Here is a 14257-nt window from a genome sequence, read left to right as displayed (position 1 = left end):
TCAGAGAATAGACAGCCACTAGAACAGAGCCAAAAATGGTGGCTAGAAAATGGGTCAGAGCAAGCCATAGCAGAAGCTGGGCGGTGGTGGTGCACACCTTTAATCCCTGCACTTGGAAAGCAGAGCCAGGTTTATCTCTTTGAGTTCAAGGCCACATGGAAACAGCCAGGCATGGTGACACATGCCTTTAATCCCAGAAAGTGAACCTTTAATCCCAGGAAGTGGAGGCAGAAAGGGAAAAATTATATAAGACGTGAAGACAAGAAACTAGAAGCATTTGGCTGGTTAAGCTTTTAGGCTTGGGAGCAATGCAGTTCAGCTGAGAGCCATTCTGGATGAGGACTCAGAAGCTTGCAGTCTGAGGAGACAAGACCAGCTGAGGAACTAACTGGCGAGGTGAGGTAGCTGTGGTTTGTTCTGCTTCTCTGATCTTCCAGCATTCACACCAATAACTGGCCTCGGGTTTGATTTTGTTAATAAGACTCTTTAAGATTCATGCTACAGATCATTAATTTAGTTAAGTCTTAGTGGAGAAAAGGTACAACATAATGAAAATGAGAAATGTTCCTATGTTGGTAGTAGAGATTTTGGAAAAATTAAAACACATATAAACAATGATCAAATGCTATGGTAAATATGATAAATATGTATACTCAACAACAAAGCTCACTAGATCATATAATTTAGCTGTGGCCTCAGTACAGCACTTGGATAGGAGCAGGGCTTCTACAAAGTATAACCCTTAAAGCAGAATAAAACATGTAAGTCAGATTCTTGAGAGGATCAGAGGGGAAATAGTAGGCAGGATTTGAGTTGTAAATTTTCAAAGGGAAAAGAAGGAAAGGCAGCATTGATTTTTACTTCTTCCATACATTCACACACTAAGTCAAAGTAGCAAGACTCCAGTCCTGCTGAAGAGACTGACACCAAGATTTAACATTTTCATGAGTCTCACATAGAAAGGATCCATGTACTGAAAGGAAAGGACCAGTACAACTAAACATTTACTGGATATCTTTTTGATTCTGTGTACCACAGATACTGAAATTGTCATCATATTTTGATCATTTTTGAAATTTCATCAATCAGAAGAAACAAGTCAGCTAAATGTACTCAATTTTACAATAGCCTCAGCATCAAAACTCATTCACAAAAGGAAAGGTAGAAAGGCTACCCAACTCATTCATGAAAACAGCGGGATAAGGAAACACACACAATGAAAATCAAATTCCACATTCTGTAATCAATACAAATACAAAAGATCCCTCCAAATGTAATTTCATAACACCCTTTCTCTGCACAATGTGATATTGTTAACTACAAGCACATTATTTATTTTCTCTTTAATGTTTTAGGCGTCACTGTGCTTGAAGGGCCTATTTATGCAGTGGGAGGCCATGACGGCTGGAGCTATCTGAACACGGTGGAAAGGTGGGATCCGCAGAGCCAGCAATGGACATATGTAGCCAGTATGTCCATTGCTCGGAGCACTGTTGGAGTAGCAGCACTGAACGGCAAGTGAGTAAATTTTTCTGAAATTTTTTAATAGGTTAAGAAAAAAATAATTGAGTGGTAGTATTTTAGAATAATTTTTAAAATAAAGGTATGTATATTTACCACACAAAATAAACTAAACTTTTCCAATATTAATTGTTAATCCCAGGAATATTAAGTGTATGTTATGAGAATATTTCTAAACTTTGAGTAAAATAATTAAGTAGCCTTCAAAAAGTTAATAAAGATATTGTGTTTATTGTACTTTCACTGTATGATTGTACCCATCTGTCTACTTTTCAACCTGTCTTTTCACACCCTTAAATTAGTAATTCTCAAAAATCGACAGAATTTTTTATTGTTTTCATACAATATATTTTGGTTATATTTTCCTTTTTCTCAACTCATCTCAGAACCTCCATACGTCCCTATCCATCAAGCTAGCTCTCCTTCTCCAATAGCAATAAAAACACCACAGTGGAATTCTAAATATAAACAAACAGGAAACCAATAAGACTCATACAAAATTTAAAACAGCTAAAGAGCCCACAAAAAGACAATAAACAACCATGCAATTTATTTCATGTTGGCCAATTACTTCTAATCATGGGATGTTTTTGATATGCCCATGTCACCCCATTGGAAAAATCTGATTTTCTCCTTGCTAGCAGGTATTAAATGTGAAGTGCTTCTTGATTAGAAGTGGGACTTTGCATCCACTTCCTCTTTTCAGTGTGAAAATTTTCTCGGCTTTGAACATCTGAGGTCTTGCACATGCTGTCACAGTTTCTGTGAGTTCATACATGCATTGGTCCTGTTGATGCGGTAGACACTGTTTGCTATAATCATCTTCCCCCTTTGGCTCTTGTAATCATTTTTGTTTCCTCTATTGAATAGATACCTGAGCCTTAAGGTATCCCATTTCGCCTTCAGTTTTCTGCACACTGTCCTTCCTCATCATTGTTGAAATAATTGTTTATATAAATAAATTAAATGTAACTAGTAACTGGCAGATTTTATGTAGTAATTATAAATTTGAAAATCATTGTATCTATGCATACTGGCTATGGTTAATCTCCAAACATCTCATGATGGTACCAAAGCTCCATTCTCTGTATTGGATTTCTGTGATTTACCTGGTGGTAGGACATCACTGAAAACTGCAGGCATCCTCCTGACCAAGGACTGTAGTATCTAACTTGACAGAGAATCAAGTCTGGGAATGCATGCCATACATTCATGCTAGGACTTGGGTGATGTGAGATACTGCATTGCCCATAATTTCTTGTGCATGCAAGATAATGATCTGTGACAAAGCTCCATAGTCACTGCCTTCTCCCCTCACTGATAGATGATTCCTTGCACTGTGTATTTATAAGGGGAAGAAATGACACAGAAAATGTAAATCTCTCCTTCACACCTTTATTTCATCTTTTTTCTTTGCTCCACTGGGGATGAAAATCTCCCCTTCTTTACAGAGCTCTAATTTGTTTGTTTGTTTGTTTTAAAGATGGTTACTTAAACTGGAACAATTGTGCAAACTATTTCATGGTCTTATTTAAAAGCTGAGTGCAATTTTGTTAGCTAAAGCATAATTGTGTTTTTTGTTTGTTTTCTTTGTGGGTTTTGTTGTTGTTGTTTTGTTTTTGTTTTTTGAGACAGGGTTTCCCATGTGTAAAAGTCCTGACTGTCCTGGAGCTCACTTCGTAAACCAGGCTGGCCTCTAACTCACTGATACCTGCCTGCCTCTGCCTCCCAAGTGCTGGAATTAAAGGCATGTGCCACCACCACCTGGCGATAGTATATTTGTTAATTCTTTCCACTTTAACAGTTTCCAGGTAATGCATTTATAGCCTTGTATTTTTATTATTTTTGAGCTACTTCAGACAGGTTTATTTTTGGCATAAGTCATACTCTTAACATTCAGATAATTTTTGGCAAAAAAAAACTGTTTTAAAAAGGTACATATACACATGTAGGAGTATACTAAAATATTATACTAAATATTCTATTTTATTCAAAGAAAATCATTTTTGTATCATTTTCATATTTTCCCTTGATTGGATCTTTTTGATGTCCTTTTACCTGTATTTAGTATAAATCTCATTTTTTAAAAAAACTCAGCCCAAATCATCCTTAAGATTTAACTTGTATATAAATACACATTTCAGTTTGAATAAAATGTAGAATCTTTCAAATATTTTCCTGAGAATATGGCAGCGTATTTATTTTAAATACAATCATTCTGTAAGTGTGAAATGATGTTCAATGTTGTCAAAGATGATTCAATTTATTCACATTGGTTTATATTTTTGAATATTTTATGTTAGATGGTTGTTCATATATTGAACACACAGAACTAAAGTGGAAGATACATTATGTGTGTTACTATAATCACTGTTTTGTTAACTGATTATGTTATTCTCTTCGACTTTTACTCACATACCGTATGCTTTGGTGGAAGAGAAGCACACACTAAAGCAATAATAAAAGCCTGTACCTGCCTTCATGACAGTGATGTTTAATGCTTGTCTTCAAAGTCTTCAAAGTCTCCCTTTTTATGCTACTTGGTACTTTCTTTTGGAGATTTTGATATCTTTTCTTCATTTTACATGTTTACTGTTTTGATTATTATCTACAATGAGAAACTCCTTTTGGGTATTTGGTGTTCTGTATGCTACATTATCCTAATTCATTTGTTACATTGATGTGCAATGAAATACAAAGGCATCACTGTTTGAATGACAGCTTATTTTATTTTAGATTGTTTTGATAACTTTCTTGTATCAGAGCTATTCTTCATGAGCTTGTTTTTAAATATATTAATTTTGTATATTTATAGTAAATATTCACCAGCCTTAATAATAATGCATGCTTAGAGAGTCTAGTCCCAGTTTTTGAAATATACGTTAAATGTCTATTGAGTTTATTTGATACCCCCTTTCAAGTGCATTCATTACACAAGTTAGTGTTCAGCCCCAGTTCATGATATCTTCAGGAATTTCACTTTACTCCAATACTGTCATTCATGCCATATAATAAAGTTAGATACTAATTGGCAGGAGACATGCAACTTCTTCGAGCAACAATGCCTGAGAAAGCATGAGTGTCTATCCTGTGGCAAAGCCCCTGGAGATCCTGACCCCTTTGGAAGAGCATGTGGACAGTTTACTGTATAATTCAGGGTATGCCCCCATGAGCATGTGCAATATGTGCTATCCTTGCCTTCACCGTGCTAGCCATACTGCTGGTGTTAATTAGTCATAGTAGGCCATGAAACTTAATATTGCACATTTGTATAACTGTTGTGGAAAGAGTGATTTTAACCATAGGAGCTTTAAAGGAATGATATTAAATAAATGATATCAAGAGTTAATGGGAACAAGGAGCATTCACAGAAACCCACTGTTCCCTCATTTCTAATAACTGTGCCAATACCGGAAGAACATAAGGGAGATAGAGATAAGACAAGGGAAAACAACACCAACTATTAAGAGTAAGTTTCCAGGTCATGGTGTCTATAGGATAAATGGAAAAATCTAGTTTGCCACCAGAGGGGATGGAGTATTTACAAAATGTAGAATGGATTGATCCAGCTTTGGCTGGTGTGGTGATCATGAGCACCCAGAAACTACCAGATATAAATATTAACCACAAGAGACAAAACTATCTCCCTGTATGATGCTGTAACCGCATGTGCTGCCAATCAGGAACACTCTTCTGCCTCTAGGTGTGCCTCATTAGAGAAGTTCCTTTGTAGCTTGCAAAAATACTTATGCTTCTGATCATAGAGATATAGGTTAAAAAAAAAAAGGGTAATGGTTACCTGTGGGAGAGTTGAGAGATGGAAAGCAAAAGAGGTAGGAAACAAAATGGTAATTATTGTTACTGTTTTTAGAAACTTAGGATGTAAAAACTGGCTGTCAAACTGTTCATGCAAACCACTGACACTATATAAATAAAAGATGGCTCAAGCATTTTGGGGACACTTGATTGAGCTACAGCAGGTAGCCATAGTCTCTTGGTCCCAACTGCACACATCCGTTCCAGGTCCTCAAACCCTTGTGGAGCAAGGCCTCCAGCAACTAATATTATTTTAATTTATTTTCTTGGAATTGTTTATATTTTATCTCAGTACATGCCTTCAAAATATGAAACTATTTGGAATGGTTTCATATTATACTTGCAACCATCTTTGTCCTTTAAACTGAAGCAATGTAGCTTTGATTTGAGAATCTTTTCTTAAAACTAGACAGTGTTTTAACAGCTTCAGTGTTCTGACTCTCTTCATGTCTAGGTGATTTTCTTATGTTAGAAATGTAATCATTACAAGGGAATCTTTCACTTCAAAATCATAGCAAGGAATTCTCTCATCTCTGACAGCTGTTTGGGCATTTTCTCCCATATGCAAATGGAAGATTTCCTCTGATTTTCACGCATCACTTTGGTGTCATTCTATATTAGGTATTATGTCTTTGATGTTTACAATTCTTTCAATTAAGAATCATAAATACTAAGCAGTAGTCATCTTAAATGTAGATTATTTATTCTACTATTTTTGTATAAAAATAAAAAAATCCTTAGATTTTAAAACTGATGTGTTCAGACAGATCAAATGCAAAATAATACTGAATCCATGAAATAAACTTACAATAAAGTATATTAAGTTAATAGTTCATCTTTGTCACCTTAAATTTATTTAAAGCCAGAGATTTACTTAGCAGATTGAGAAAATGCAACTGAAGATTTACTAACATTGCAGCATGGGAGGAGGGAGGTTGATCATAATGCCAGACTCCCCAAAGTCCAAAATATATGTCTGTGCGTATATAAAGCACAGATATGCTATATAAATGTATATGTGTTTATGTTTTTTTCTTTTTTTATCACCACTTTGATTTTGTTATTTGAATATTTGAATTCTAGTTAATTTTTTCTGATTGTTTGCTTGTTTTTATGTCATCTCCCAACATGACTACTGGTATAGTCTGAACAATACCTCAGTTTGGCTTGAATTTCATTAAATATGTGATACCATCCCTATAGAATCTGAAAAACATAACAAAAATAAAAGTACTCAGCTCAGTCTTATATTTCATCAGGCACTCATCCATTCTCTTGGAACTTCATTTTAGTAATTCTGGTAGCTACTGTAATTTACATACAATATGACGCATTTAGCTTAAGAATAATGTAAAAAGAATTGATGTGTAACTTATCTACCATGACCTCTGTTCCTTTATCTTCAAGACCCATCCCTGTATTATACTTCCTGGGGAAGATTCATTTTTATATTCAAAACTGATATTATTTTTCTTAATGTTAGAACCCCAGTTTGCTTTAATCCATATCAGAATCATAAATTTTAAAAACATAAATAGAAGAGAATGAAAACTGCTCATTTAGAGATGGGAGATTAATACACTATCTCCTGGGAAAATATTTTGTTTGATTTTCCAGTGAATGTATTTTTGAAACAGGGTCTCTAATAGTCTGATGGGTTCAGATTTGCTTTAGAATTAGGGATATCCTTGAACTCCTGACACTTTTTGCTTCTGGGATTCAGCATGCCTTATTCAGACAATGCTCGGGGTCAAACTCTATACCTCATGTATACTAACTAACAAATGATATTAATTCTTATCACAGGTGAAACCTCGTGGAGTGTCTGATTCTTATCAAATAGAGAAACATTCCAATATCAGAGTACAATATGTGTCAAGTACAAAAGTATGTAATGCATAAAAAATAAATTTGTTATGAAAAATGAGACACAAAAGATTGGCTAGACAACATGTCCAAGGCCATAACCTAATATGGGAAATGGTTGGAAACAGAGACCCAAGTTCGCTTTATAATTTTATGTATATTCTTTCTTGCTAAATAATAATCTCTGACTGCTCAAAGATTGCATAAAATAATTATTTGCGGGGTTGGGGATTTAGCTCAGTGGTAGAGTGCTTGCCTAGCAAGAGCAAGGCCTTGAGTTTGGTCCTCAGCTCTGGGAAAAAAATAATAATTATTTGCTTAAAGTGGTGGCTTTAATCCAGTAGTGAAAAGTGTGACTTGGTAGAGCAGACCTGAAAACCACTGAGCACAAAAGGCAATACTAGTCCATCTCAGTTTTCTATTTCCTGTCAGTTCCTTCCTATTTCAGTCTTGGAAGATGTTGTCTTCAATACAGGCCAAGGGTGGATTTTAAGGACTTTAAGGTCTGTCTAAATTGTAGATGGCATAATTAGTATTATTTCCTACTGTCTAAAAATCTTGTCTAATATTCATATTTTCACTGAGACTGCCTTTAGCTCACCAAGTCAAAGTTACTTTTTCTTCCTTTTGTGATCCAAAGATAGGTGCCTGACGCCTGTCACTTGTTTGTCTTGCTGCAGCAAACATTAGTGGGAAGTTTTCTCAGTGACATTTTCAGATGAATCTTCAGTTAAAAAAAAATCTGGAAGGAAGAACTAGATTTTATTTATTTTTAATTTTAAAATATCTAATGGCAAAGATAATACAGCCAAGGAACCCACCTATCTGTCAGGATCTTAAATTCTATTAACTAGAAATAGTAACCAGTAACCAGCAAGAACAAAGAAGCTGCCTGCCCCTCTAGAACAGCTGACTAGAGGGTGTCCAAAACCAAGGTTTGAAGTGTCCATCTACTAGGTTTGACATTTAATTTTACTTAAGTTTTAAAATGCGGTAAATATACCTAACTATTTTGTATATTTAAAATATCCAGTTATAAAATGGGTGCCTCCTAATAAGTAAAGTTAACTGAGCTCTGTCAGCTCTTAGCAGGTAACCGTGTTCTTCAGGCCCGTGTGGCGGGCACAGCAAGACTAAGGCTGACTCTGCAATCTACATCAAGATTTCTTAGTAAGCAGTAATAAAATCAGTCACCCACCTGGCTGGGAGCTTAGTGGGAAATTCTGCAATAAGCAGTTCGCATGAGAAGATCAAGCAGGAGCATTCATCCCTGATGTAAACAGATTGTCTTTGGATCAGATTAAAGGATTTTGCATGTATTTAAAAAAAACAAAGAACTGCACTAGATCTAGAGATCTGCTTTAGAGTCCTTACCCTACAGTTTGTCACTAGTAGTTATTACCCACAAGGCTGGGTATCTGATGTTTTTAAGAAACTTAATATATTTATGTTAAAAGAAATTTCAATGTATTTGGCCAAAACTTAATTTTTTTTTTGAAAATTACATTAGAATCTCGTATTTATACCTTTAATTTAACTATGAAAAATGGTAAGGAACTGTACCTCTGATTATTAAGAAAGTTACATTTCAAGTACAAAAAAATGTGGAATTGGGAAGTGTTCCTGGTGTGAAAAAGCACTTGATTTTATTGTTAAGGAAAAGGAGAAGCAGAAGGACACAAAGGGTAGAGGAAGCATGGCTTTCCTAGACATAGAGAGATCGAAAATGGCTTAGATTTGTAGTAGGAGATTGAGGTCACTTCCTGATGACAACTTACTCCTTTTGGTGTCCTGTGTCACTTTCGTATCAGGGCTTCCTATTGTAAAGAATCATGTGTTACCATGTGTGAGTGAACCAATCACTCACATTGATATGACAATATAGGCAGGAATTTTAGTCATGGATATGACCACCTGAAATAATGAGTGTCTTCTCAAATCTTACCAGTTAAGAATTTTCATGTTCCTGCACTTCAATAAATGCACAGCTGTGGCAAGCTGTGCAACACAATGGAATTCTAAGGACACTCTGTGTTCCACTCATCTTGCCTTCCTTCTCTTGCTTCTTCCATCCAGCTCTCCAACTTGGAACTTTCTTGGACCAGAGGATAACTAGGCAATACTCTGTTTTGAACAAGTAATGACTATTTATATCCACCCTATATTTTCATGGCAAAGCAAGAAGACTGTAGGAAAATTTCTTTAGGGCAGAAAGCCGATTTGTTTCTGAAGTGAAATGAAAGTATCATTTTCCTTCAAGACCAAGTTTAAACAATCACTTGAAGTTCTCTTTTAAACGATTAGCATGTCCTAAACTGAAGACTCCTCAAGGTGTGAAGCACACTCAAAGGTGATGAGTTCTTACCTCAGTCTTTCTCCATCATCATTGGGAAACAAATAAATGGTGACAGGAGACTTTCAGGGTGACTTGTTTTGTATTCACATTTCTATGAAAGAATCTGGGGCACTGGTCTTCTACCAGTTTCTGAAAACAGCAGATTAAAAAGAGGGTTTGATCGCACTCTTTTGACACAGAAGCAATACAGCTAAGAGTGGAAACCGGAACTGGGCTTCCTGTTGCATGGTTGTAACACCAGCACACAGGATGCTGGGGAGCTGAAACAGAAGGACTGTTGTGAGCTGAATGCCAGTCTTAAATACATAGTATCAGACCAAAACCATATCTCCAAACTGTAGAGTCAATCAATGAAGAAAGGCAGCCTGAGTCTCCTCATTACACTCCTCTAAACATTTGAACCTATATCACAACAATACAGGATTTATTTCCCAGAGTCGCTGAAGTTAACCTGACAATATAAATTCAGTAGCACTGTCTTTCTTGGGCATGCATTAACTAGATATGATTGCATGGAAACTTGATCCCAAAACATAATGTAAAAATGTCTTTATGCTAATTAAACACAGAAGAAATAGAAAATAGTGGGGAATATTTGGATGCTTGTTACTCTCAGCAAAGCAAGACTTAAAGTCAAGTATATGTCTGTGTCATATGCCAGTTCTACCATGAAAGATGTGTGCTGCTCAAAATTCATTGCAAACTGAAGAAAAAGCCTGATGATTCCTTGAGGGTGTTTCTTTGGTGGCTTTTCCTTGTAGGTTCAGAATGAAATCTCAACTTCGCATCTTGGCCTCCACACCTCTTTCATTCTTCCTCTCTTTCTCTTCCGTTTGCATCACTCCCTCCCATCCTTTCCCAGCACCATGTTTTATACATCCCCGCTGTTACCTTTCATCAGCCACGTCTCTCCACATGCTTTTCCTCTGTGTACTGCTGCCCCTGCGTTTCTTCATTCTGCAGATTTACTCAGATTTCCGTGCTGACTTGAAATGTCGTTTCCTTTCTTGCTGTGAAACTGTCAGCTGCCACTTCGTACGTTGTCAGCTCATTTACCTCAGGGTTGGAATCTTCTCTGCTCTTCTGCATCCCAACATCTAATTTGTCCATGATCGCATAGATGTAGAGGGGCATCTGAGGATACACAGGCTAATTGTTCAGAAAAGTCTGTGTTCACACGGTAACATTTTTCTAGCAGCTCACTTGGGTTATTTCTATCCTTGGTTGTTATGGTTTTAGTGATCAATATAATAAATTATTTTTATTTACTTTTACCTTTTAGTTCTTTGTCATTTAGTGTTTGTTTAGAAATAAGTAGATTACAATTTGAGGCCAGCCTGCTCTACAGAGCTAGACCCAGGACAGGCACCAAAACTATACAGAGAAACCCTGTCTCAAAAAAAAAGAAAAGAAAAAGAAAGAAAGAAAGAAAGAAGGAAGGAAAGAAAGAAGGAAGATTAGAAGATTACAAATAAATTTGGTCTATTAGGTATGTTCACAAAACAATTACTTAGATTTCTTTTGCCATTGTGGAAACACACCTATTAGTTTTCATACTGCATTCATAGAAGAGTGAATAAAGACATTGTTATATTTTTAAATCAATCGCAATCCACAATTTTTAAAAAAAAATTATTTTATAGTATATAGTGTATTTTCTGCTATCAATTTTTCTAATATCTCTTATTAATTTTATGTTGTAAAATTATACTAATTGTTCTTTAGATTGTTAAACATAGGATTGTTTGGGTAGTACAAAAATTATAACATATTCCAGTAGAAAATTATGTAAATTTTCACTAAACTAAATTATGTAGTTCAAGTCATTAAATTAGTTTAAAACTGATATATAGCATATCTTAAATAATTTGATACATATCTATAAAATAATATATTTTTTATTCACACATTAAACAAATTTTTTCATTGTATATAAAATGTGTTAGTAGATTTTTACCTCAGGTGGATTTAAAAGTAATTATATCAAAGAAGTTAATAATGTAATCTATGAACTTTGTAGAAACATTTATTTCCATGTAAAATATTTTTTAAAATGCTGTTACTGAAAAGTATGTGAATAGAGTTAATATTTAACTTTATACAAAAGTTTAATTTATAGCAATAGGTTATTATATTCTGCAAAAAGTGAAATATTTATGTCACTCATTCCTCCTGTTTGAAAAGATTTTCCACTTGCCAAATTTGATTTGTTAAAATCTATCATGATTTATTTTATTGGATAGTTTCAGTGTGGAAGTCTGATATATCATTTGAAATTCCTTTATTTGTACTTGTAGAAATGTAACTTTTATCTTTTATTCTGTGAATGTGCATCAATGAACTGTAATTGATGTTCGTATATTGCCCCCTCTTTCCAACCTGGTTATAAAGACCCCTCTGCCCATTTCATGCAGTGCTGAATTCACTTTGCTACTGGTTTCTATATCTTTAAATATATATTCTGAGAGATATTAGCCTGTAATTTATCAAATTTTGTGTGTCTTTGTCTTTTGTATTACAGTTATTGAGGACATCTTAAATCAGGTTTGGAAGTATTTATTCTTCAGGTTTTGGAAGTTTTCAAGATTTTCATCAATTATTTTAATTCTCTGTGTTTGTGTGTGTGTGTGTGTGTGTGTGTGTGTGTGTGTGTGTGTGTGTGTGTGTGTGTGTCTGTGTGTCTGTGTGTGTGTGTGTGTCTATGGGTGTGTGTTTGCCAATACAGTCCTAGGCTTCTCTTTATAGATTTAAAATACTAACCCACTATTCAAATCCTTATCAGCCATGTATTAACATGATATTCTATTAGCTGTCATGATTTAGTTCTAGTAGATGCAATTATCATTTGTTTCTTCTGTATATTGTTGCATATATATATATATATATATATATATATATATATATATATATATTGTGGTATTGTGTTCCCCAAAATATTGTGCACCCTAATAAATTTATCTGGGGTCAGAGAACAGAACAGCCACTAGATACAGAGGCTAGAAAATGGTGGCACTCACACTTTTAATCCTAGCTTTCCAGAGGCAGAAATCCCTCTGGATCTCTGTGAGTTGAAGGCCACATTGGAAACAGCCAGGCATGGTGACACACACCTTTAATCCAAAGAAGTGAGCCTTTAATCCCAGGGAACGATGGCAAAACCAGAAAGATATATAAGGCATGAAGACCTGGAACTAAAAGCATCTGGCTGGTTAAGCTCTTAGGCTTTGAGCAGCACAGTTCAGCTGAGATTCATTCCAGATGAGGACACAGAGGTTTCCAGTCTGAGGAAACAGGATCAGCTGAGGAACTGGTGAGGTGAGGTAGCTGTGGCTTGCTCTGCTTCTCTGATCTTCCAGTGTTCACCCCAATAACTGGCCCCAGGTTTATTTTACTAATAAGACTCTTTAAGATTCATACTACATATATATCTGTGTGTGTCTGTGTGTGTGTGTATAAAATTTTCAAAAACCGAAACAAAAATAAATCTGACATAATATTGAACAGAATTGTTTTTATTACCACTTATTAACAATGCTAGGCTAGGTTTAGATATTTGATTTATGTACTGTTCATGTCATGTATATGAATAAGAAGAGCAACTTAAACTCAAAATATGATAGTGTATTTTCTATAGTTTCTATAGTTTCTATGTATTTTTTCTTTTTTTTTGTTTTTGTTTCTGTTTTTTGAGACAGGGTTTCTCAGTGTAGTTTTGGTTCCTGTCCTGGATCTCGCTCTGTAGACCAGGCTGGACTCAAACTCACAGAGATCTTCCTGGCTCTGCCTCCCGAGTGCTGGGATGAAAGGCATGTGCCACTACTACCCGGCCAATTTCTATGTAGTTTTTAACCAGTGACAATCTACATGTTATATACTTTACTTGGAGGTAATTATGCAATATTTCTGCAAATTATATTTAATACTTTTTGGCAATGTTTCAGGATTATAGCATACTTCTTTTGAACTAGATGTTCAACTTAAATAAAATTGAAATAAATGGGTTCAGATTTCATGAAGTGTTAAGGATGATTATTTTACTTCTGGTTGATTTTGCAAGCTAAATTGTTCAAGGCTTATCATTTAAAATGCGTCTGTTGCTTAATTTCATCATATTATAAGATTGAGAGCAGCAGATAATTTCTGAGAGATCAAGCAAGGCTGTATGATAGTCACAGAGAGAACACTCAGGCAACCAGACATATTTTACCACATCATGCAGCATGAGAATCAGCAATGGCTTTGTAAAATATATATATTTGAAATCAGCTTAAACACCATATTGTAGAATTAATAAAGAGTACTAGAGCATGGAGTTGAAAAGCCAAAGCCTCAAAACTATAATATGCAATGCCTTGATTCTATGCATCTATATTTAAACTGAAAATGGAGAATTAAGTGTACAAGCAGGTTAAGGATAATAGTCATGATTAAGGACTAATTTGATAATATAGTATTGAAAGAAAAATAAATTGTGCTTTTTTTGCTTGATATTTTACTATGGGAACTGTCCACAAGGCTTCTATCAGAAGTAATGGCTACATGCCCTGCAGCTACTGTTCACCATGATTAACTCCAGAGGTCACAACAGCATCCGTTTCTGCTCCCTCCAGTATGATGATTTTGCTGCTCCTAAAACTGTTTAGACAGTCTCAAAATCCTCCATTTTCCAGAGGCCTAACCTCTGTTTTAATCACCATT

General features: G+C 35.1%; 1 protein-coding gene across 1 annotated transcript in view; it reads left to right on the top strand.

Moving 5' to 3' along the window:
- Positions 1-14257, top strand: part of Klhl1 (kelch like family member 1) — a 351846-nt gene that overhangs the window by 312885 nt on the left and 24704 nt on the right. The window contains exon 8 of the mRNA XM_036199577.1: positions 1356-1518. Within this exon, the coding sequence (XP_036055470.1) occupies positions 1356-1518 (163 nt within the window). The remainder of the gene's footprint in view (positions 1-1355; positions 1519-14257) is intronic.

Source organism: Onychomys torridus, chromosome 9 (assembly GCF_903995425.1).
Source record: "Onychomys torridus chromosome 9, mOncTor1.1, whole genome shotgun sequence".
NCBI lineage: Eukaryota > Metazoa > Chordata > Mammalia > Rodentia > Cricetidae > Onychomys > Onychomys torridus.
The sequence above is the reverse complement of the archived record's forward strand: the minus strand, read 5'-3'. Positions and strand labels throughout refer to the sequence as shown.